The sequence below is a fragment of the Marmota monax genome, unplaced genomic scaffold (genome assembly GCF_021218885.2).
Source record: "Marmota monax isolate L192 unplaced genomic scaffold, Marmota_monax_Labrador192_F-V1.1 WCK01_AAM20220418_F8-fsc00064, whole genome shotgun sequence".
NCBI classification, from domain to species: Eukaryota; Metazoa; Chordata; class Mammalia; order Rodentia; family Sciuridae; genus Marmota; species Marmota monax.
In genome coordinates this window covers 8729733-8755786 of record NW_026694542.1, presented here as the reverse complement: position 1 = coordinate 8755786, position 26054 = coordinate 8729733, and the positions used below count along the sequence as shown (strand labels likewise).

General features: G+C 39.9%; 1 protein-coding gene across 1 annotated transcript in view; it reads right to left on the bottom strand.

Moving 5' to 3' along the window:
* Skap1 (src kinase associated phosphoprotein 1) overlaps positions 1 to 21607 on the bottom strand; it is a 284881-nt gene extending 263274 nt beyond the window's left edge. Inside the window, exon 1 of the mRNA XM_046420495.2 lies at positions 21409 to 21607. Coding sequence (XP_046276451.1) covers positions 21409 to 21454 — 46 coding nt within the window. The 5' untranslated portion in view covers positions 21455 to 21607. The remainder of the gene's footprint in view (positions 1 to 21408) is intronic.
* Between the last annotated feature and the right edge of the window lie 4447 nt (positions 21608 to 26054).

The following is a 26054-nucleotide window of genomic DNA, read 5'->3' as shown; positions in this document are numbered from 1 at the left end:
GGAGTTCTGACATTACTTGACTTTAAGACTTACTCTCAGGCTACAGAGATCAAGATAGAGTGGAACTGTTTTAAGAACAGACACATACATCAATGACACAGAGCAGAGAGCCCAGAAATAGAACCACACAAACACAGCCAAGTTGATCTTTGACAATGAAGCGAAGGCAATTCAGTGGAGAGAGGCTACTCTCGTTCAACAGTTTGTTCTGAAACAACTGGATGTTCATACATAAATAGTAATAATACCAGCAACAACAATATAATAATAATAGTTAAGAACCTAGACCCAACTCTTATACCTTTTACAAAAATTAACTCAAAGTGTACAAGACCTAAGTGTAAAACAGAAAACTACAAAACCTTAGAAAAAAATACAGGAGGAAAACCAAATGACCTTGAGTTTGGTAATGAGTTTTTAGAAGCCACACCAAAAAATCATGATGCTGCTGCTGCTGCTGATGATGATGATGATAATAATAATAATAATAATAATAATAAGGTAGTTTCATTAAATTGGAAAATTTCTGCTCTATGAAAAAATTTGTGAAGAGACTAGGATAAAATATGCAAAACACATACCTGATACAAGTTTTTAATCCAAAACATAGAAAGAAGGCTTAAAATCAATAAGAAAATAAACAACCTAATTAAAAAGTGGGCAACAGACACCTCACAGAAGAAGATATACAAATTAAATTTGTATATTTGTATTGCAGATGAAAGGGTGTTCATTATGCCATTAGGGAATTGCAAATTAAAACAATAATGAGATATTATAACATATCCATTATAATAGTTAATTCCAAAAACACTGACAATACCAAGGGCTGATGAAAATACAGAGCCATAAGACCTCTCATTCATTGTTGATGGAACTACAAAGTGGGACAGACACTTCAGAAGACAATTTGGCAGTTTCTTACAAATCTAAATGTAATTTTACCATAAGATCAAGCAGTTATGCTCCTAAATATTTTTCACAATTGATCGGAAAAATCTGTGTCCATACAAGAACCTGTACATGAATGTTTACAGCAGCTTTATTCATTATTGCCAAAAGCTGAAGCAACCAAGATGTCCCTTAAGAAGTGACTGGATACTCAAATTATGACACATTCAAAATGGAATATGATTCAGTATTCTAAAGAAGTGATCTATTCACACACACACACACACACACACACACACACACAAGACATGGAGGGAATGTAAATGCATGTGTCTAAGACAAAAAGTCAATCTGAAAAGGCTACACACTGTGTGATTCCTATGACATGACATCCTGGACAAGACAGCACTACAGAGAGACAGTTAAAAGATCAGTGGCTGGCAAGAGTTCACAAGAACGAAGGAGGGATGAACAGGTGAAGCACAGGGATTTTTAGGGCAGTGAAACTATAGTTTATGATATTGTACTGGAGGACACATGATATTATGCAGTTGTCAAAACCTATAGAACTTTGCAACACAAAAATTGAGTCCTTAATGTCTGCAAATTTGAAAAATCCAGGTTGGTAGATGAAGACTGTAGCAACATAACCTAAATGTATTACAATGTATGAAATAACCTCACTGAAGGGGTTGGGGAAAGATGCTACACAGCTCTGCAAATGAATAGAGTTCATGAAACTAAAGGCACAAAAAACTGCACATAAATACTGAACTCTAATCAATTATGTTGTCTGCCATGGGTGTGGGCTTAACAATTCCTACATTACAATACATGTTTATTCTGATAGAAGGATTGAGTAAATGGATGATGAATGGCAGGTGCCAGATTTCTCACCACTGGAGTGGAAAGGAAGGGATCAAGCAGAAAGAAGAGCAAGGAGAAGAATCTAGAACTTGTGGTAATGAATTTGAGTTGAAGATATTGGCAAGAACTCATGTATAACTTTGTAGAGATACAGACAGTTAAATATAGAAAGGTTTATAGATATGTTAATATAGATTGGGTTACTATGCACAAATATATTTCTTTGTGAGAGGGCCTAAAAGAAGTGACTTCCCATGAAGCACACCTAGCCCCTACATCTTGAATTCTTTATTTGTGTGTGTGTGTGTGTGTGTGTGTGTGTTGAGGATTGAATCCAGTGTTTCATGCATGCTAAGCATGTATTATTCTACAGAGTGATGCTCTTCAACCCCATCTTGATTTCATCTTTAATGCAAGAAACAAATTCTCCCTGGGATATTGCTGACTTATGGACAGGTGTGGGAAATATACAAGAGTATCTTATAATCCAAAAAGAAAAGAAATGCTAAATACACACATGTACACACACTTATGGGACATGCCAAATGGGGCACAGTTTCCAACTGAAAGAGCTCCCAATAGTCAAAGCTGAAATAATTTGAGCAAGAAAATAAATATTGGATGATAACCTTAAGCATAAAATAAGTATCCATGAGTTCATACTGATATAAATACATAATGGGATAAATTAACAAACAGAAGACAGGAGGCACATCTCCAGTGCAGATGAATTCCAAATCATTTATGTAAATAAACGAGTGGGGGAAGCATTACTTCCACTCCTTAAGTGTAGGCTGCACACAGTGACTTCCTTCCAAGGAGTGTGGTATGGCACGGGAGAGTAAAGAGTAACTTCACAGTGGAGAAACCTGACAGACACTACCTCAGCCAGGTGTTCAAGGTCAACATCAAGTCATAAATCATGTTGATAGTGTGCACCCTTGAATGATGTGATAAAAATGGCACATTTTCTCTATGATCTTCCTCCCCACAACTCTGGTCAAATCATGAGAAAAGCACTAGACAAACTCTAATAGAGAAGCATTCTACAATACGCCTGACCAGTACTCCTCAAAAATGTCAAGGTCGTCGAAAACAAGGAAAGTCTGGGAAGTGGTCATAGCCAAAAGGAGCCCAAAGAGACTAAATTAAATGAAGTATCCTGGCTAGAATCCAGGAGCAGAAAAAGGACAATAGCCAAAAGCAGGAAAACTAAATCAACCCTGGATTTTAGTGTCAGTATTGGTTCATTAATTATAACAAAAGTGCCCTACTAAGGTAAAATGTTAATAATAAGGGAAACTGAAGAGGAGGAATAGGGAGATTCTATACTATCTGCTAAATTTTTTCTGTAAATCTGGAATTACTGAAATTGTTCTTTCCTTTTTTGACATTGTTGTTTTTTTGTTTTGTATTGTTTTGGTGCTGGGGATTGAGCACAGAGACAATTTACCACTGAGCTATATCCCCAGTCCTTTTTACTTTTAATTTTGAGACAAGTTCTCTGTAAGTTGCTGAGGCTGTCCTCAAACTTGAGATCCCCTTCCTCAGCCTCCCAAGTATGTGTGTGTATAGTATGTAAATGTGTGTGCATGTGTAGAATATATATTTATATACATATACACACTGGCACACTATTCCTATAGATGATACACATACACACACACATAATTATTTTGAACTTAACATTTCTCTCTACTAAATTCTTCCCTTAACCCAGTTTTACTGAGATATAATTAACAAACACCCTAAGTTCTCATAAGTAAAATGTCTGTAAATTTTTTTTAAAGGAATTAATAGGACATAACTACTCTCCAATGATGTCACTAAGGACAAATTGATATTTTAATTATGACTTTACCTTTTAGGTTTCACTTCAAATTAATTTTTTTAAAAAAACCTTCCTTTCAAAATGCTTCATGAGGTCATGTGTTTAAAAAATTTTAGTATTTGTTCTTTCACTGCAAGTGGCATACTCAGGAGAATAAAAGGACAAAAAGATAATTTCTTTCATGTGTCTTATCAGATTTTTAAAAATCTGCTCTAAAAATATGTCCATGAGCTTACTAGATAAAGAAGCATAGAAAACACAAACAAATCAAAAGGAAGGGCCATATGAGGGACTGTATCTCTAGTATTATTCACACTTTTATGAAGCCAGCATACCTGGATACCAAAACTTGATAAAGACATTAAGGAAAAGAAAATTACAGCTCAATATATTTTCTCTCCAATTTAGAAGATGATGCGTCTCACAGTGATTTTAACCCAAAAGTGCCTGAGGAAGCCTGCTTGGAATACACTGCTCACCAATGAACAGGGAAGAGATTTTAAAAAAGTCCCTCAATATATCTCCTCCATGGTCAACATTCTATCTGATGGGTTTTTCCATTAAGTGATCAACATTTTACTAACAAGAACTCCTCTAACATAAATATCACATCCTGACACATCAGGATGCCTTGGGCTCCCTGCAATTGCAACACCTAGCATGAAAAGCACCACTTAACTGCAAAAACCACCCAAGGCCCTTCAGACATCAAAGCACTCACTCCCTGGAAGACTGGTGCTTATGTGGTCTGCTCACAGTTACCTTCAACTAGGGAGGAAGCAAGATCACGTGGTACAAATGACCTTGTCCCAAAGAAAAAAGACAACATCAAAAACATGCTATAATCGGGTGCAGTGGCAATGCCTATAATCTCAGCAGCTCTAGAGGCTGAGACCCAAGGATCAGAAGTTCAAAGCCAGCCTCAGCAATGGTGAGGCACTAAGAGACTCAGTGAGACCCTGTCTCTAAATAAAATACAAAAGAGGGCTGGGGATGAGGATCATTGGTTGAGTGCCCCTGAGTTCAATCCCTGGTACCCCCAAAACAAACAAACAAACAAAACACCATGTCATAAACAATGCCACATTATCTAAGTGCATTTATTCTTCAACAAATATTTATTGAGTACTTTTTATATGCTAAGCACCGAAAGAGTGACCAAGATAGATCTAATTTCTATCCTAAAAGTTTACAATCTAGCAAAAAATGTAGCTTAAATAGACAATTAGATTAAATTGTGATATGAAATCTTAAAAATGGGAAATGATTAGTGTATAGGCTTGTGATAGAAGCACCTAATCTATCAGAGAAGGTAGGTCAAGGGAGACCTATCAGAGAATTGATCTTTCATCTGAAACCTCCAAATTAGCAGGCCAAGTATGTGCTTTGTTGGGAGTCAGATTGGGGTGGAGAGTTGGTAGGATGAAAAAAAAAATGGCCCAGGCACAAAAAACATCATGTGCAAAGGTCTAGAGGTGAGCAATCACAGTTGAGTTGGAGAGAATGAAAAAACTTTCACTTGGAAAGCAGAACACAAGGGTCAAGAGCAAGGTGAAAGGTTAATCTAGAAGGCAAGCTTGTGGCAATATATAGTATTTTGTACTAAAGGTAATATATGATCATTTTGAATCCCATATTCAAAAGAAACACAGCTCTGACAAGGATGTGTCTTCCCATTATAATTCACAGCTGCCCTAAAGCAAAAACTCCTTCAGTTTCCAGGCAGCTTAGAGACCTCTGTGCAAACAAGTCAGAGTTGGACAGGAAGACGGAAGGACAAGAAAACAGAGAGCATGTGCAACTCTGGAGGTATGATACGATCAAAATATTCCTGCAAAGAACTGCCATCTAAAAGGATTCGAAGGCCAGCTAAAAAGTTTTCTGACCTGGCAGGATGCACCAAAACCTCTAAGTTTCATGGACACCTTGTCATTCACAAGGCTACTATTTTTGTCTATCTGCAGAAAAATGACCTTTTTAAAAAAAACTACTCAAAGATCAATTTGGCCTCTTTTTGTTTTCTAAGTAAAGTTCACTGAAAGAAAAAAAAAATATATATATATATATATATATATCAATGTTCCATAACAGTTACAACTGTTATTTGTTGATATATGTTTCTAAAACTCCAAAGTTTGCTTCAATCAACCTTTTATTTGGAGGCAAGATGAATGGCCAAATGCTGTTGAAAACAATTCCACCAACCAAACACCAATCAAAGTGTTCCTACAGGGGATATTTTTGTGAAAGTATTCGAACTACTAAAGCAGAACTCACATTTCTGAGAAGAATAGCACAAATTTCTGCCTTTATTTGGCAATACACCCAAGAAAATATGTGAGATTTTTGTCTATGGGTGCAAACAGGTTAAAATAACCCACAGAATGGATTTTACAAAGTTTAATACTGGGAAGTATCTCAGGTCCTGTCTTTCATAAAAAGAAGTCTCCAAGTACTTATGAATATTACTTAAGTGTGAATGATTCTTCTGGCTGGGCAAGACCACAGAAATGTGCATTCTCTCTCATTGCTGCTGATTTGATTTTCATTCCACTTCCACAACCCTCTGCTGACTGATGCCATCATTCCTTACCCAGTCCCCTAGACCTTCTCTTCTTATCACAGCACCTCCTCGCCCATTGGTAGCCACACTCTCAACAGGAAGATGGAATTGGAGGTGACAGGGCAGAAGAGGAAAAGAGGAGAGGGACAAGAGGAGTGGCAATTCTGTTCTCCCTTCCTTTGGGCTCCCTCCATCGGTTCTCATCTCCCCCCAGGACCATCCTCCCATCTGTTGCCTTAAATGATCTCTTCCCTAATCCTCAGAACCTCAGCCTGGTTTTCTGTGCTCCTCACCCCTTCCCAGCACTGCCCATTGGGATCATTCCCCAGTCACAAGTCCCACCCTGAGAACCTGGAGTTAAGAGGAGAGAGATAAAGAGTGTGCCCTCGACTAGGAAGAAGGAAGCACATGGGAGAAGAGGGAGACACCTAGGCTGAGGCAGAGTTTGTGGAGGCCCAAGTTGGCAGATCAGGCCCCATCAAAATGTTACAGGTGTAGTCATTCTCTCCTCCAGCTATAACACTCAAAAAGTAGTTTTTTAAAAGAAGAGGGCTGGGGGTGTAGCTCGGTGGTAGAATGTTGCCTGATATGTGCAAAGCTCTGGGTTTGATCCCCAGAACCACAAAAAAGAAAAAGGAAAAGAATAGGGCTAGTCTTGGAATCTGCCTAAAAAACACAGCCTAAAAAATATTGTTTCTAAAAAAGCCATACATGATTGCATACATTATTAGTACCAGCTCCTCTGGAAACTGAGGCAGAAGGATCACTTGAGCCCAGGAGTACAAGGTCAACCTGGGCAACACAATGAAACTCCATATCAATAATAATAATAATAATAATAACAAAATATTAAAACATTGTTTCCATTAGAAAATACTTAAATGAACACTGGAAAAAGAATCTATTTATTTATTTAAAAATAATATTAGGAACCAGGTACAGTGGCACAGGCCTGTAATCCTAGTGGCTTGGGAGGCTGAGGCAGGAGAATCACAAGTTCAAAGGCAGCCTCAGCAACTTAGTGAGGCCCTAAGCAACTCAGTAAGACCCTATTTCTAAGTAAGATATAAACAAGGACTGAGGAGGGCCAGTGTTGTGGCTCAGCGGTAGAGCGCTCACCTAGCATACGTGAGGCCCTGGGTTCGATCCTCAGCACCACATATAAATGAATAAAATAAAGGTATTGTGTCCACCTTTAACTAAAAAATAAATACTAAAAATAAAAAGGCTGAGGATGTGACTCAGTGGTTAAGCACCCCTGGGTTCAATACCCAGTACCATTGAATAATAATAATAGGAGTAGAATGCTATTTCAGCCTCATCTTCTCTTAAATTTTCAGCGATAGCTAAAATTTTCTTCTAATTAAAAGGAAAATGTTTAATTCATGTTGTTTCACTTGAAGTAGTTAAAGTCTTAGATACAGACAATAACCCTCCAGGATGGAAATGGGACACTAAGGGAAGAGGAGGCCTAAGAAAGATTTGTTGGGAGAAGACCAAGGGGAGGATGGGCTCTCGCGGCCAACCAGGGCCCTCTGTGCTGAGGATGCTGGGCGTGGTGACAGGATCTGTTTGCATCATCCTCAGGACTTTCACTAGTGAACTGCTGACAGCAAGAGCCTTCCTAGTAACTGGAATGCCTTCCCATCTTACCATGCTGAGCAAACCACACCTGCAAACCAAAACAATCTTCACCTTGAAAATAGTAGAAATTTTCATTCCATGGTGACTGGTGTTCTATATGTTTAATTGTCACAACTACCCCTTTAAGTTACATATTGCTCTTTTACAGAGAACAGGCTAATTAATAATTCAACTTTTATCAATCTCACTGGCAGCTTCTGGTGGAAACAAAAACTGTATAGTTTCTGTTTTCTTGTCAGAGGTTCCCTGAAGTTATCAGACCATTAAGATTTATGCAGCCACTCTTACCTATCCCACTAAAATCCAACCTCTAAAATCTTAGTGTTTAATTTTTCTGCCTCCTTAATGGAAGCATTCATGGAAACCTTGTCTTGTCCATTAAATAAAATGTACTATTGTAGGGGATAACGACTTTCACTTTAGTTAGAATTTGTTTTAAAAGTTTACATTAAATTTTTGATTTGAAAACTGATTGTCATTCTCTAGGCATATCTTTTGGCCTTTTGTTGAGATAAAACAAAGTTGTCAAGGCTAAAATCATACACACCAGCTTTGTTTTAACTTGCAGGAAGTTGTCAGCATACAATGGAGTGTCAGCATGTTCTGGCTGTGGTTGGCTTCTACCTGCTGACTGTTTGTGCCCCGTGACCCAAGAACCATGTGGTGTTTATATTTTTAATTCTCCTTCCAACTCCTGTAGAGGAAATAATGAAAATACCTATGTACTCAAAACACAGAGAAAACAAAACACAGAAACAAAACATAGAGAGTTCTGAGATGAAGTTTTAACTAGCAGCCAGCCTAGAAATCCAGCATTAGAACTTCAGCAACCTTCATTTGAAACTCTAGAAATCTATAGAAATATTTGCATGTGTACACAAAGATACATTGATGGAGATGTTCTCTACAGCACTGTGGAAATGAGAAAATTTGGAAACAATGTAAACATCCATTAATAGAAGAATAGCTAAGCACATTGACAAATACTGTGCTGTGTTTAAATATGTACACACACACACACACACACACACATACACACACACAGGAGATTGGAAGTAGATAGATTGATTCACATGGAGAAGTCTCTAAAAACAGCTATGTTAAAAAATGCTCTACATATTGATGTTATATAAATATGGCACAATAAAAGTATATCTGAGTTATTTTTGTAGAAAGACTATAATACCAAATGTTAATAAAAATATGGAGCAACTGGAACACTCAGATATTGCTTTGTGTTGGTGTAAAATAGGTACTCTTTGGAAAATTACTTAGGGCTTACCATACACTTGCCCTATAACCCAGTAATTCCACTCCTAGATATTTATCCAAGAGAAATTAGTGTTTATGTTCACAACATGAGTTATATAAAAATGCTCATAGCAGCTATACTCATAACAGCCCAAACCTGAAAACAACTCAATGACCATCATCAGAACAGGTAAATAAACTGTGGAATATTCACACAGTGGGATACTACTTTGCAAAAAAGAATAAACCCATATGCACATGAATAAATCTCAGAAACATTCTGTTGAAGAGAGACCAAGAGTCCATATCGATTGTACGAAGTTCCATAACTGCAAAACTAATCTATTACGACAGCAGTCAGAATAACGATGAGCTCCAGGGAGAAGTTCTGACAGTAAAGAAAACTTTCTAGAACAATGGAAACATTTATATCTCTATCTGGGAGGTGGTCACACAGACACACAGGTACGTTAAAGCCCCCCAGTTGTCACATTTAAGATGAGTGCATTTTATGTATGTAAATCATAAATTGATAAAGTACTGTGTTAGAGTCTGTAAACAAGTCAAAATAACACCTGGCATTTTGCCAGGGGAATGTTAGAGTTCCTAAACAAGTCTGGATGGTGCCTGGCAAAATGCCTGAGGGGGTGGTTTGAGAAGTAACAAAAACAAGCCATTAAGTGTGGAGATTCCTTATTGGTTGACTGATGTATCTAGTTTATGCTAATTAGATAAGCTCTGTGGAATGTATAAATACTGCTCCTGTCCTGCAATAAACGGCTCCTACTCCTGCTGTATCAACATACACAAGTTATTCGTCACCCCCCCCCGGTTATTTTGCTGCAGCCGGACTGCGGCAAGATGGTGGCCCGTTACGGGGAGCCCCGGGACACTCGGGGGTAAGTGACGAAAAAAAGCTGCCCGTCCATAGATAGGACGGGGGCAATCTGCTCGTCCCTAGGCAGATAGGGCGAGAGGAAAAATGGCCATTTCAAGAAAATGGAGAAGATTGATACAGTATGTTTGTGTCTTGTTTTGTCTCAGTGTATTGTATTGTCTTTATGATGAAAATATGGAAGGGGTGAGAAGTAAATTACTAAGGGAAGAAGGCACCCCAGTGGAACCAAGAATAGTTAGGGCATGTGTTGATAAAAGCCCAGGAACTCTAGTCAGAAAGAAAAAGAAAGTTCAGAAGAAGAAGGATTATCAGGAAAAAAGTTGCAGCAAAAGGCTATTACTGAATACTTTTCGTTACCGGAGGGTGCGTGAATCGGCGCTGCGGCTGCCACATGCGCGAGCTGGTCATGGCGCAGCAAGGGCTTTCCAAACGGCGGCAGCCGGCTCTTCCACTGCTGAGAGCCCAAATCTAGACCTGACTTGGAGGCACAGTCTCGCAGGCTCTTGCTCCCTGTGCCCAGTAGCAGTTTGAATCCGGGACACTCCCCAGGGCCATCTGGGGTTGCCCAGGCACTACAGCCAGCAGAAGATGCTACTGGTGTCCCTGATGTTTGGTCATTTTCAATGCCAATAACTAAACTACAATGGTTCTCCCACACCTGGAAGCTAATGAGTAATGAGCACTATTAAGGCTTATTTCAAATGTAAAAAACCTTGAGATAATGTACTAAATTGTTCAGAAGGTTGTTTTCTTAGTAGAATGCTATAGGATTTTCTTTAGCCATCCTGAGTTCCTGCCTTCGTCCCAGTGCCGGTAAAGACCAAGGTGGAAGAATTTCCAGTGTTGCTGAAAACCGGACAAGACTTCAGCTGAGAAACGGACAAGACTTCGGATCAAGCTAGTTGCCTGCAAAACTTACCTGGACTGTGATTTAAGCTAGCTGTCTGCAGAACTTACCTGGACTGTGATTTACCTGGACTGTGAGTTAATCTATTGAGACACTACTTTACCTGGACTGAGACAACAAACTGTAATCTATAACAAATTGTAACTCGGTATCTTTACTAACAGTGTCATTGCTGGTATAATTTTTCCAAGGGCTTCTTGCATGGAGCCATCAATTGGCTTGGTATTGTGGCATTTTGTACCCTCCCTTTCTGTTTGTAGCAGGTTATTTATGGTGTTTATGTAAAAACCACTATGGTTGTTATTTAAATTAAACAAAAGGGGGAAATGTTAGAGTCTGTAAACAAGTCAAAATAACACCTGGCATTTTGCCAGGGGAATGTTAGAGTTCCTAAACAAGTCTGGATGGTGCCTGGCAAAATGCCTGAGGGGGTGGTTTGAGAAGTAACAAAAACAAGCCATTAAGTGTGGAGATTCCTTATTGGTTGACTGATGTATCTAGTTTATGCTAATTAGATAAGCTCCTGGAATGTATAAATACTGCTCCTGTCCTGCAATAAACAGCTCCTACTCCTGCTGTATCAACATACACAAGTTATTCGTCACCCCCCGGTTATTTTGCTGCAGCCGGACTGCGGCAGTACTGAGAAGGAAAGAAGAAAAATGCAAGGGGGAGGGAGGAAAGAAGGAAGGAAGACAATGAATAAAGGGGCTCACACAAAAAGTTATCAGGAAGGAAAAATTAAATGGGGTATGATTTTAAAGAAATTTATTAAAATGCAGTTAAGGGACAGGGGATGTAGCTAGGTAGTAGAGTGCTTGCCTGGCATATGCAAGGCATTACATTCAATCCCCAGCATCAAAATTAATTTTAAAAATTTTATTGTAAAGTAATAAAATAAAGTGTAGTTAGATAAGTTTCTATAACTATTTAAGTACCCCAGCATACTTGTCATTTTTGATTTATAATAAACAGTCCCTTAATTCCAGCCCTACCATAGTGTTGGTTTAATTAAGTATAAATATGTGCTACTAGATACATTTTAGTAAAGCTCCTATTGTGTGAAGAAAAACTTGATTTTCCCATAACACATTTACATCATAATGTCAACAATGTAAGGAGGAGACCCCAGATGAGAATTTTGGTAATGCATAAATTACTTTATCAAAGCCATTTGTCTCCAGTGAGACTTACTCTCTGGATGTTAAGACCACTCTCTTCCTGTCCTCTCTCTCACATAAAAACTGGATAATAAAATTAAATGGTGGAACTCAAAGACTCCAAACCTGAGAAGCCATCTGTTATAATCACCTAACCTATAATGTACCACTGACAAACCAGAAAAGCAAGCAATGAACTTGGAAACACAGGGGAAATAAATATGAATAAATGTAGCAGAAATTATAGGATTTCTGTAGGGTGTAATGGTTTATAATGTGAAAAAATTAGATCTACAATAGCTATGTCAATATGTTAAGATTCTTGGGTGATGGTAAAACTTGAAATTTATCTTATTTTTCCTATATTTAAAATGATTAAAAATTGTTTAGGTATTACATTTATGAAATCAAGTAAAAATGTTATCTTAATAGCTTGCTTTGGAATTTCTCTTGGGGAAAGAATTGTCATTGTTTGGGAAAATAACTTGTTTTGCTGTGTGTGGGTATTGGTGAAAATCTAAACGACTAAACAAATAGCTAAACTGCTTTTTCTTGTGTCAAGGAGTGTTATGCTCTACAGAGGATAAAGGGGAAAGTGGCAAGGAGAAAGCATAAGCCCAGGAACTAGAGCCGGTGGAGCCTGAGGATACACTCCGATAATGGGGGTAGCTGAGGGTGCTTAGGAACAGGAATGCCTAATGCTCAAGTTGAAATCATTTGCACAACTGCAATATAAACCCCTCCTCCCTCTCTCTGTGCCCCCTAAATCTCCAGTGATGTCTTCTACACTCAGAAACTTCATGTTGAGTAGCTTTTTGTAAAAACTGAGGAAGATGATATAGGTAGGCCAGGGTTTCTCAATCTCAGCATGATTGACAATTTGGACTGAGTATTTTTTTGCTGGGGAGTAGGGCCTGTCCTCTGTATTGTGGGAGATTTAGCAGCCTACTTAGCCTCTACCCACTAGATGCCAGTAGAACCCTCCCCAGTGTTAACAACCAAATCATCTCCAGATGTTGTCAAAAGTTGCCAGAGGGGTAAAATCACCCCATTTGGCAGCCTCTGGTTTAGTCCTACCCAACCCAAGACAGAGAGCACACATAGAACCTGGGAGCTGGAAGAAAGGGTGACCTTGAGAATCATGCTCCTTGAGAATTACCTGGATCTTGAGAAAAACTATGGGCTACCACAGGAAGATCTCATCTAGAGATCAAAAGGCCTGGACAGCCCACCTAACATCTCAGTTGTACCCAGGATAAATTTCAAATATTTCCACCATTTTTCTTTTAAATTTTAGAAAACAAAAGAGAAGGGCGAAGAATTAACTTTTCCTTTTTTCCAATTTATAATTAATGCAAAAATAATATTCTTACACACATACAGAAAACCAAGTGTTCTATAAGAAGGAAAGAAGCACATCTCTCTCCTGACATATGCTCAGTCCTATAAGAACAGACTAAGAAGAATTTCAAGTGCCACCTCAAAGAAGAATTCTATTACAAAACAAATTTCAATTGAAATATTAGAATAGAAAAAGTATATGTTTGGGACTTTTTAAGAGCAAAGGAAATTCAGTTAATTGCAGGCAAGGTAACAACAAAAGCAATGAAGCTATCTTTGTCTTTCCTTCCTCCATAAAGTGTCTCATAGAAATGATCACTAGACTCTAAAGGAAAGAAATGGAGGAGACCTTAAAAGAGTCTTTACAACTCTCCCCTAATGTTCAAAAGCAAGGATGGACCAACAATGTAAGAAAATGCCGTGTCAAGGTTACCAGTGGCAGGCATCAAGAGGACTTCTAGATTTAAAGATATTTTAAATTTTTATTTATCATACACTCATATGGTATTTAATATGTGCCAAATATTGTTCTAAGTCCTTTTCAAATATTCATTGCTTTATTTTTCATATGAATTTTATGCGATGGGTACTAATATTAGTCCCTTTTTAATAGATGAAGAAACTGAAGCCCAGGATCAAACAGGCAATAAGAAAATGGCAGTCAGGATTTGAAAGAAGGCAAACTGCACACAGAGAAAATACATAGGACCATTAGAAAACAAGAAAATTCAAAAAGAAGACTTGGAGATGTAGCTCCAAGGTAGAGCACTGGTCTAGCATGTGCAAGGCCCTGGGTTCAATTCACAGACACACACACACACACACACACACACACACACATACACACACACAGCCACTTGAAGAACTAGAGAAAATGTCTCTGCCTGTAGCCGATTTACTATTAAATAACAGAATGTGAAAAAAATTTCTTAACAACATTCAAAAAGTTATTACATGTATGAACCAAAGTTTATAGGTGTAATGAAAAGGACACAAAAATGATGAGGAAAAAATACATGTAAACTTTAAAAAAAAAGAAATAGTGAATGTAAAACCACAGAGCAGATCAGGGGTCTAACATAGGTATGATATAAACCCCAGACAGAGGAGAAGCATAATAATAGAAGAAAACCTCCCCAAGTCAAAGGAAGACCTAAGTCCACAGATTAAGAGGGTTCAGTTATTATTTTCCAGATAATTATTACCAGAACTTCCTATGCTGGCCAATACAGTAATCACTGTGTTGTAGCTGAAAATGTAGCTAGTGAGCAGCTGAAAATGTAACTAGTGCAACTGAGGAATTAAATTTTTGTGTTTTATTTCACTTTGGTTTATTTAAATCTAAATAGCCATATGAACTAGTGGCTCTTGTATTATACAGCACAGTCTAAACATTTGAAACAAAATAAAGAGTTCAAGAATGAAAAGGCTGCAGTACAAAAAGTAAGCAATTAACAAGTTAGAAAGGAAAATGTTATTATAACTATGGTTTTAAAATATGTGAATGTGCAAACATCAAAAATATTCTTGTAATATAATACGCATAATAAAACACTAATAATTCTCTGGGTCTAAAATCTCATATCAGAAAGTTTACATTTTACATTCAGAGAAAGAAAAAGATGGTGCTTCATTATTAATTGTTCAATTATTTTTTAAGCCATTAAGGGTAAAACTACCATTGGAATAAAAATAGAATTTGACTTCTAAATCACTCAAAGGTGGGGGAGGCACATTTAATGATTGTTTAGTCCATTCAGGATGCCATAACACTACAAACTGGGTAGTTTATAAGCAAATTTATTTTTCATAATTTTAGAGAGTGGGAAGTCCAAAGCTCAAGGTGCTTGCAGATTTGACGTCTGGTAAAAGCCTACTTATAGATTCACAGGTGGCACTTCTGGCTGAGTTCTCCGATGGTGGAAGGCACGGGGCAGTTCTTGGGGGCTCTTTTATAAAGCTACTCATCCTATTCATGAGAGTTCAATACCTCTCAAAGGCCCCACCTTCTAATACCAGCAAATCGGTGATCAACATTCAGACCATCCATAGCAATGACCTAAGAAAATGCTCAAGAGATAATAGTGAAAAATTGTGAGTGAAAAAATCAGTATATAAAGGTATACACACTGTATGTCCCAATTTTTGCCAGGCATGGTTGTGAAATCCCGGTAACACATGGGAAGCTGAAGCAGGAGGACTGAAAATTCAAGGCCAGCTGGAGTAATTTAGCAGACCTCATCTCCAAATAAAAATTAAGGGATGGGGACCACTGGGTTCAATCCCGGCACCCCATAAAAATAAACAAAATAAAGGTATTGTGTCCATCTACAACTAAATAAACAAATAAGGGATGGGAATGTAGCTTAGTGGTAGAGCACCCTGAGTTCAATCCCCAGCTCAATGCAAAACAACAACAACAACATCTAAGTCCCAAGTTTTAAAGATTGTACATATAATAAAAATTGAAAGAAATGCATGGAAATTTAGAAATTGCTAACTATGGGTGATTGTATGTACTATTGTGTTTTCTAGATTTTCTATAATGAACATTACCTCTTTTATAAAGAAAAATTAACATTAAAAAAGAAGAAAACTATAGGCATATCTAGACTTTCAGAATTCAACCAACCAATAATCTCAAATATCTGGAAGATAACTCAGTATTAAAAATTAAGCAAAAAAGATGAAATGTCCAAAATGCATGTCACAAAGCCCAGCCCTGAAGGTTTGGGTACTTTGTCCCATCAAGAATGCCATTTATACCTTCTTTTACACATAACTTACTTCCAACAAACTTGGTTATCTGAGGTTGCAGAAAGCTGGGGTTGCAGATAAGATAACAGGGGAAAGTGATAGGTCTCCGTCTAACAGCAGGGAATAAAGGACAAAAAACAAAAACATAAAACATGTTGGGATACATCTCTGTGGTAGAGCACATGTATAGCATCCAGGAGGCCCTGTCTTCAATCCCCAGCACTAAGAAAATAAATAAATAAAGCAGACATAGTCACAAAGCTGTCCAGAGTCAACTGGACAGCATTCCTGAACAACTCCACACTTCTCTCTAAAATCTGAGAAAACAAACTACTCTGAATTAAAAAGTGTTCAGACAAAGTCCATTTTAATAATAGACTGGTTGGGGGGCTGGGGATGTGGCTTAAGCGGTAGCCCGCTCGCCTGGCATGCACACGGCGCTGGGTTCGGTCCTCAGCACCACATACAAATGAAGATGTTGTGTCTGCCGAAAACTAAAAAAAATAAATAAATATTAAAAAAAAAATAGACTGGTTGGTTGAAGAAGTAAGAAAAGTTCCTAATGCATTTTTAGAGAATTAGTTACAAATATTTCCAAGAAAAAGTTAAGGTGCTTAAAGAGAATCTAAGCTACCCAGAGTGACTTACTCCTGCAGGTTCCCCGTAGTTGGAGTTTTATTATATTGAAAAGGATTTTATGGTTGACTGTGTCGACCAGTGCAAATCTGGAGAACAATCTGGAAGGAAATGATTAATGACTGCTTCTTTCCAAGGAAGTTTAAAAATAAGTAACCATAGGCATATCAGAATCAGTGTTAGCGCAGCGCTTGCTACTATATGCAGCCAAGTTATTGATATTATTTTGGCTCAAATCCATATTTCAAGTAGGATGTAGGTATTAGGTAAGCAGTTGGGATCTATCAGTTATCAAGGTAAAGTCAGCAGGAATATCTATTCCACTTCCTTCATACTTTCCTTCTTTGCTTCTGACTTCAAAACATAGGACTAGAAAGACCAGGAAGAAGAAACTGATTATGTTTATATCCATGGAACAAAGATTAGCAAGTTGGCAGTGTTCCACTGTTTTTGTTTGCAGGGTGGCTATCACAAAACAAAAACAAAAAGATAACTTCTACATCTGTAGCCTGATTATTTGAAAACAGACCTCAATATTTCCTCCTCTTTCAATAAAGCAGAAGATGTCTTTTATTTTGCTTATCTATAAGGTGCTTGTTTGCTGATATGGGACTAGTTCCTATTTCTATATGAGAGCTTGACAAAGTCTATCTGAAGATGCTGTTTCCTGAGTTGCTCTAGAAGTGCTCACTGCTTTGAAATTTGCCAAAAATCCAAGAGAGAATTCCCAGGGTTAAACAGAAAGACACAACTGCAAAGTGGCTAATCATTTTTAGCATTTTCACATCTCTGAATTCCTAGGTGTTTTTTGTTTGTTCCTTTTTTAAAAATTACCTTACTGGCTAAATACCTTACTGGTTGCTTTTTCCATGGATTGCAAAATTAATACATGGTCATTGTCACAATTCAAACAACATGAAGATGTATGAAATAAAAATTAATAAAAATCCACCCCCAAAACTCTCACTCTCCTCCTAAAGAAAACAATGTTAACAGCTTGAGATATATGTGTGTGTACACATATACATGCATATATACATATATATAGACGTATACATATGTATACATGTGTGTGTATTATATAGATAGATAGATACTTCTTCCTAGGCATATACAAACATACTATATGGGACTTCGGGGGTTTTTCCTAATATTTTTAAACATTTATTTATTTATTTATTTATTTATTTATTATGTGGTGATGAAGATCGAACCAAGTGCCTCGCGTGTGCTAGGCAAGTTCTCTACTACTGAGCTACAACCCCAGCCCCTTTTTTTCTAATTTAAATATAGAAACTTTGTTTGTTTGGTACTGGGATGGAACCCAGGAGCACTGTACAAATGAGCTACATCCCCAGTCCTTTTTATTTTTTATTTTGACATAAGGTCTTACTAAATTACTGAGAATCTCACTAAGTTACTGAGGCTGGCCTTGAATTTGCAATCCTTCTGCCTCAAACCCTAGAGCTGCTGGGATTTTAGGCCTGCACTATCACACCCAACTTCTTTGGTTTTTGCCTTTTGTTTTCAAACAAAAAATGGAATATTATATATACTACATGCATCTTGCTTTTTAGTCTTTAAAACATGCCATGGACATTATCTATAAACAAATAGGTAAATCAATCCACTGCATTATTTTTAATGGTTGTAAAGTATTCCAAAAGATACATGTCTCATAATTCATTCAACCATCACCCTGCCTTTCCCAACTCATGGATACTTGGGATAGACCCTTGAGCATATACTTTGTATCATCTAATTTCAGTAAGAGAATTCCTAGAAGTGTGGTTTCTAGGTCAAATGAGACATTGTCACGTGTTAAAAAATTTTTAAACAAAATTAATGTTAGACCTTCAGAATTTCTGTTCCCTTCTTAATTATACAAAATTTCGGTGTAAACCTTTTACAGGGCTTTACATATTTTATTTTTAAAAGCACACACATTATGTCAAAAAACGCCCCTGTCATTTATGCTTGTGTAGTTATAAATAAATAAATGCTTAAGTTATGGCTATGATGGCCAGTGTTAAATCATTGTGCAAATGCTTATGCCTTGGTTTATGAAAGTAGTAATTCATTGCGGAAACTCCACCCCCACAGCCATGTGCCCGCAGCAGAGCTGCAGCTCTCACATCCTGTGACTCCCGGCCACTGAGTGACTATACAACAATCAAGACCTACATATTTTCTAATCATCAATAGTTAACCTTAAAGTGTGTATGGTGGGGGAAACAAGTAAACAACAACAGACATCAAATTAATGACCTTTTGGGGTTTCTTTTTTTTTTTAAATAGAGAGAGAGAGAGAAAGAAAGAATTTTTTAATATTTATTTTTTAGTTCTCGGCGGACACAACATCTTTGTTTGTATGTGGTGCTGAGGATCGAACCTGGGCCGCATGCATGCCAGACGAGCACGCTACCGCTTGAGCCACATCCCCAGCCCCCTTTTGGGGTTTCTAGTATCCACAAATTATTTGTAACATAATGAATAATTCTGATGGCCTGCACCACAGACTGTGTCCCAAAAAAACAAAACAAAAACACACACACACACACACAAAAAAAAAAAAAACCCTGTAACTAATATGTTGCTATTATTACAAAAACCTTTCAAAAACATGTTCTTCTAACATTTTTCAACAGAATCATTGATTGAATCTCATTGTATATTTTGCTCTTCTCCAGATTCAAGACTATAATTGAGAGCTTAAAAAAAACAGTCTTAAAGAAATACATGAACCAATGAAGTTCCTTAAAATTTAATCTCAGACTCCTCCATATAATCTAAAGACCTGAGCACCAACAGAGATTGTTAAGACACAGCAAGTTTGATACAGAAGTATGTGACATGCAATTAATCTCCATTCATACCCTGCTCTACTTGTCAGCAAACAAAGGTTCTGCTTTAGAAGGAGATCTGAAGACTTCAATTAAAAACAGTCAGCTAACAAGAAAATAATCTAAACTAAAGGAAGGTGGCAGGTGCAGAAATGAGTTGTTTACCAAAGTGTCAGTTTTGAACAATAAGGAACTTCACATCAAAAATGTTGAAGGAGTAGCTATCATTGCAAGCCTCTGAAAACATAAAGAAATTTTCTACCCAAGCTGCAAGTATTTTTCATGCCTTTATTTTATTTATTTTTAATGTAGTGCTGAGGATCGAACTCAGGGCCTTGCACATGCCAGGCAAGCACTCTACCGCTGAGTCACAACCCCAGCCCCTGAAGTATTATTTAACAAGCTTGTAAAATAGGTTTCTTCTCACTGAATGACAGATACCAATAAAAAGGATCACTTTATATCTTTAAAATGCAAGGGCAGAATTGAACTTCTTGCCACCATTCCTTATCTCCTGAAAACCAAAAACAATTACAGCCTTCCTTTACAAGTCTAATACTGAACTAACAGCAGAGGGAACAGCTGGATTTCTTCTTCTCAGATACCCAGATGATGTTATTTTGCCCTACAAATAGTTTTCTACTCCTGAAGTTTAGAATTTACCCCAGTTACAAGCAAAATGGATGTTAGAAACCTCCCGTCAAAAGAAATACCTAGTTGACAGCTCTTACAGAGAAGCAATCCAGAATAGAAACTGTGCTTCAAACAGAAACCAAAAGGACTTGCCAAATATTTGATTAGGAGGCATTTATACTAAGATAACAAGATAATGGAGATATAAAACCAATTAAATTGAGAGAAACTGAAAAAAAAAAAAGTACAGTTTGCCAAAAGTATGACCTGCCCAAAGTAGGCCATCTGTTAAATATGTGTCAAGTGTATCACTGAGATGCCAAAAGGCTTAATTCTGAACAGTTTCCTCCTGGGACCCTTATGCAATTGCAGATTCCAGGCCTCTGTCCTCCCTAAAAGGTCAGTTACAGGAAAGCAAGAAAAAAACTACTTTCATTGTGTGAACCAAACAGATGATACTGCCCATCAGGGTGCATCTCTTTGGAGTGTTAGAAGTATGTGCTTACAGTATGGCTTTAACTCTTTAAAGGACTGCTTAGACATTATGGCTGAAGGTAACCCCATCACAGACACTTCTAGAAAAGAAAGGAATGTAACACTGAGTATGAGTCTGTCTTGGGTAGGACAATGACACCCCTATAAGTGGCAGGCTGGCAAAGGGAAGCCCTAGGTTTTGCACTGACAAACACCCACGTAACACCAGGCTTGGTCCACAGGAAGCATGAGCCCTTCACAGCCCCCTTGAAAGCCTCAGGGACCTCCATGCAGGAAGGTGCAGTTCTTCTGTGACAAGCAATGAGGTAAGGGCTGGGAAGGAAGGAGGAGGGCGAAACCCTACAAATGTTGGGGGAGTCCTGAGGAGAACGGGATAAGGTGAAAACCAGGCAAGGTCACAGGGGAGACCAGGAACCTGGCCTTCAGGAGCTTAGAGGCCTGGGAGGCCGAGTGGAGGGATGGAGACCTCCTGAGGAGAAAGAAAGTGTGGAACTCAAGGGAGCGACAGGGCCCCCCAGAAGTGGGCCAATGGAAAACAGACTTTGGGGGGTTAAGAAGGTTCTAGAAGGTGATGGAGTTGATAAGAAAGCCTGGCACTGGGCGGCACTGGTGTCTCCTTCCCTGTCTTCAGCCCAGCACTGGACCTCCAGAGGGGTCAGTCAGGGGACCTGGGGCTGGGCCAGGGCGTTACCTTCCAGGAGCCAACGGATCTCCTCAGGGAGGGCGGCGGCCTGCATTTGGCAGGGCGGGAAGGAGGCCTGCGGGAGGCGGGAGAGGGGCGTGGGGCCTGCTCGGACAGCGCAGGCTGGAGGGCTGCGGGCAGCAGCGCTCAGAGGCACCTGTACTTCTGCGGCAGCTGCAGCTGCCGCGGGGCCCAGCCGCAGGGCGGGGCCGCGGGCCGGGCGCGCTCAGGAAGTGGCGCGCGCAGCGGGCGCGGGGGGTGGGGGGGACCGGGGCGCGGGTGCACGTGGCGCTCGCACCGGGAACCCTAGATGGAAAGACCCGGGCGCCCGGGGCTCCGCACCACTCAGCGCCAAAGGTGTGCCGCTCCCGGTCCCCGCCAAAACAGAAGACTTTGACTCCAAGGAGCCGTGACTCTTGGAGACGCCAGCCTAAGTACTGAGCAGTTGGTCTCCAGGTGGCAGGTTTAAAAGGCCACCGTAGTGCCTGAAATGGGGAAGGAGAATCCAAGAATGAGATTAATCCCCACCAAGCATAGCGCCCCTCCGTTGCCGATCCGGTTCTCGTGGTCATGCCCAGAAAAGAGCGCCGGACGTTCTCTGTCTCAAGGAAACCATGATGTTTAAAGGGAATGATCCAAAGTCCCAAAAAATAATAGAGGACACCAGCAGTTGGGAGGATAGGAGCGGCAAGGCAGCAATGGACAAAGAGAGCCAGAGTGTCCTTTTCTCCCTGAAGCTGAAAGGCAATGAGGAAAAAAAGGGGCAACCTGAGGAGCAACTGAGGGAGTGGGAAACAGAGCCCTTTCCCTCTGAGAGCTGAACAAGGGAGAAAGTGAAGGACAAGATCACAGAGACCTGCCTTTTCCCTCTCAAAATGCAGTCAAAGTCCATGTCCCTGTTGTGGTAGATACTGAAGATACTATCACTGTGGGAACTTGGGTACAGGTACACAGGATTCCTCAGGGTTACTTCTTACCATTGTCTGTGAAGCTACAATTATCTCAGAATAGTTATTTAAAAAGAAAGTACCATAGACCAAAAGAGTGACATGAGTGATTAAAGAAAACTAATGACTACATGGAAAAGATGGAAGTGGCAGTCTCTCCGTGTATGTGCTTACTTTACAGTTTGGGTAGCATTTGAGATGGATGCTGAACACCATACCAAGACTTTAAAGAGTTGGGAGGACTTTCCAGGTGGAAGGACCAAAGTAAACAAAAATGGAAAAGTACTCTCCTGTAGAGGAACAGTGAGTAGACCTTCTTTACTGAATAGTGTAGAGAAACTACAGTTGTCAAAATTAATTTAATCTATTATAAAGAGACTTCGGCCCCATGCAGTGGCACCCACCTGTAATCCCAGCTATTTGGAAGGCTGAGGCAGGAGGGAAACTGAGGCAGAATGGTCACAGATTTCAGGCAAGAGCCTGTCTCAGAATTTTAAAAGAAATTAAAAAGGAGGACTGGGGATGCAGTTCAGTTGTAGAACACCCCTGTGTTCAATCCCAGGACCAAAATAAATAAATGAAGGAACTTGGATGTCTGAATGGGGGTTTTTTAACTGAGTGGATATGGGGAGTCCTTGACGATTTTTAAGCTGGAGAGACCTAACATGGGCTCTCTTCACCTCTACCACCCCCACCCCCCACCGTCAAGGTGTTTCTATTCTCCAACTTGACCTACAGAATATGTAGGAAGAATTGGAAGCAGTAAAAGGGGACATAAGAGAAATGTGTGAAGTAATTTTTACAACAGCCTCTGTGGAAATAATGACAGGCTGAACCTGGAAGATGGGGAGAAAACGGAAAGAAGAAACTGTCCAGAAGGATGCATGGTAGAAGCACCTGCCTCTTGGAATAGATTCCCTCTCCAGAGATACAGCCCCAAAGTCAAGGGTTTCACCTTTTAATGGGAGCAGTGACTTTGATCACATCCTGCCATCTGAAAAAGAATGATGCCTTGGTTTTGGGATTTCATGACCCTCCTACAAGTTGCAACAAATTGAGCTGAAGGGTCAGAGCAGCCATAAGTTTCCGGGAATCTGGCTCCTTCTGGCTCATCCTCCTTGTCCTGAGAAAGCAAAGCATTGGGTAGGTTATCTCCTCCAGGCTCCAAGCAAGTACCAGGTACCCCATGGGGCATTTTACCAACCTCACAACTCCCTTATAAAATTGTAGCTGCCCTGGTATCATTTTGGAGTACTTATATGTTTAAAAGTAAAGGAGTGTAGATCAAAACTCTCTGTACTATTGTTGCAATTTTTGTGGATCTAAAACTGTTAGAAAGAAAAAGCAGCAAGGGAAACAAAGTCTCCCCTATATATCATCCAAACTGCTTTGCTTTCCCTTTCAGCAATGAGAAAAAAAAATGACAACCTCCTCCTTTTCTTCAAGGACATTGTGTCATATACTCATTTAGGCTTGAAGCTAATGAGTTATTTGATAAAGGACAAAACTCCAGACCTCACAGAGATTACTCATACCTTGGGACATGGCAGAAACTCATGAGGTAGGTATTCCACAGCCATGCTTCCCCACAGGAATCTCTGGGTTTTATAGGGATTAGGGTAGAGGGAGGTGCAAGTTGGGTAGTGTGTGCTAGTGACTGGCAGATTCCAATACCGTATTGTCATGTTGCATCAAGGTTCCTTACTGCAGACAGAAACCTGCCTGCACACTGAGTGCAGCCCCTCCTTAATCATCTGAGGACCCTGGTTCAGCAGTCAGCCTCACTCCTAATGACATTCTGTTAAATGGACAAATTCCTTTGAAGCCTTGTCCTTCTTTGAAATCCAATTTCGCAAGAAGCCAAATCTGATTGGGGGTAGCCATGGAAACCACACTGAGGAGTCTTAGAGGAGGTGGAGAGAGGCAAGACAAAACGTGATAGTCAAGAGTCCTTTACTGCTCTGTCGGAAATATCAAAGAGATCTGGAGAGGTTGGCAGCAGACGAGTCCCTGCCTGGGTCCTGTTCTGTGTGGCTGGATACCATGTGGCTGTCATGGAAGAAAGCAGCCAGCTGTCAGCACACAGGCAGGGGGATGGAGCAGAATACACAAATCCCAGGTCTGTCTGCCTCCTTCCTCTCCCCCTCCCCCCAACCCCAATTCCAGCAAGATCTTAGCATCCCTTCTTAGCTGCCCACCCCTTAAAGACAAACAACAGAAGAATGACAAGGTTAAAATACAAGGCCCTCACAGATAAGAGGTCCTTGGGAGCAGAGGCCATGAAATTAATCTGAAATTCCTTGTAATTAGATAAGATAAGTGTATCTAAAGAGAGCCAGGAATGGAGTCCAACAGCACAACATGCAGAAAATGTACCACCTTGTCCACTGGGACACCTCACACACTGTCAGCAAACAGGAGATGCAGAAAATAGGGCCCATGTCGGTCTCTGGGCTGCTTGGAGATGCTTTCTACATGTTCTGATGCCAGGTGGGCACTCACTAAATATGCATCCAAGGGGTGTCCAGAGGGCTCAATCAAGAAGAAACAGAAGCATCTGGCACCCAGAATGGCATGGGGTGGGAACAACTGCAAGCAAAGCAGGAGCCGGCTGGCACTGTTCCACCCTGGGTGCAGCGGGTCTGGAGAGGAGGCTGAGGAGGGCAGGCTCTGAGGCTTTATCCTGAGCAGGTTATTGATCCCTGGATGCTGGGTCACGACATGTGGCAGAGCTCATGTCTGCCCTATGGATGTGTGGCTGCTGCATCTCAGCCTCTGGGTCCCAACCCCATCAACCGGGTTTATTGACTCTTTTATTGACAATGCTGGAGCCTAATGAGGACAAGAACTGCACACTTCATTAAGGGATGTGAAAGGAGAGATGATGCATCCAGTCAGTGCCAAGAAATGGGCTCACTGTGTCCTTTGTGAGGCCCCAGAAACTAGGCTTCATCCCACCACAGAGGCAGAGAAAATGGACATAAGATGCTAACTTAGGTGCATCACTTTGGTGTCCTTAAAATGCAGGATTTCCATGGCCTGCCAGAAGACTTGCTCTCACTAATTAGCCAACCCTTTGACTTAGCAGGGTCCTATTCTGTGTGCACTCCCATAAATGTACCTTTAATGATCTCCCCTTCTGGTTCACACTCCTAGATTCTTTGCCATAATGAACACAACAAGATAAACAGGTTCTCACATCATATAAGACAACATGCCCATAAGCAGTTTCTCCATGAAGCATAGGCTGGAAACACATGAGGAATAATTAAAACTCAAAAGAATCTTCAAAGAGGTCAAATTCAAGATGAGGAACAGACTCTTATGCTCTGCCCGGGGTCCCCAGCCAGGAGCTTTGCTGGCATTAGAATCCTGGTGCTGGTTTAAAACTCTTGTAGAGTTGAACAATACCCAAAATAGTTATAGTTAAGGATTACTGAACCGTTCTGTAAAGTAGTCACTGTTCCCTCCAAACAGTAACCTTCCTTTCTTTGTTCTTTATCTTATCTTTCTATCATTCCCTTTATTATTTTTCCCCTATCTCCCCCAGCCCCCCTCCTTTTGGTATCATCTTTACCTATCCCTGAGACCACATTAGACATCCCCCTTGGGCACTGCTGAGCCCAGCAGAGGCCCTGAAGACCAAAGAGGTTGCTGACTCTGACATTTTCTGTCTTTGATTGGTTCTCTTGGGAATCTGAAGGGGGT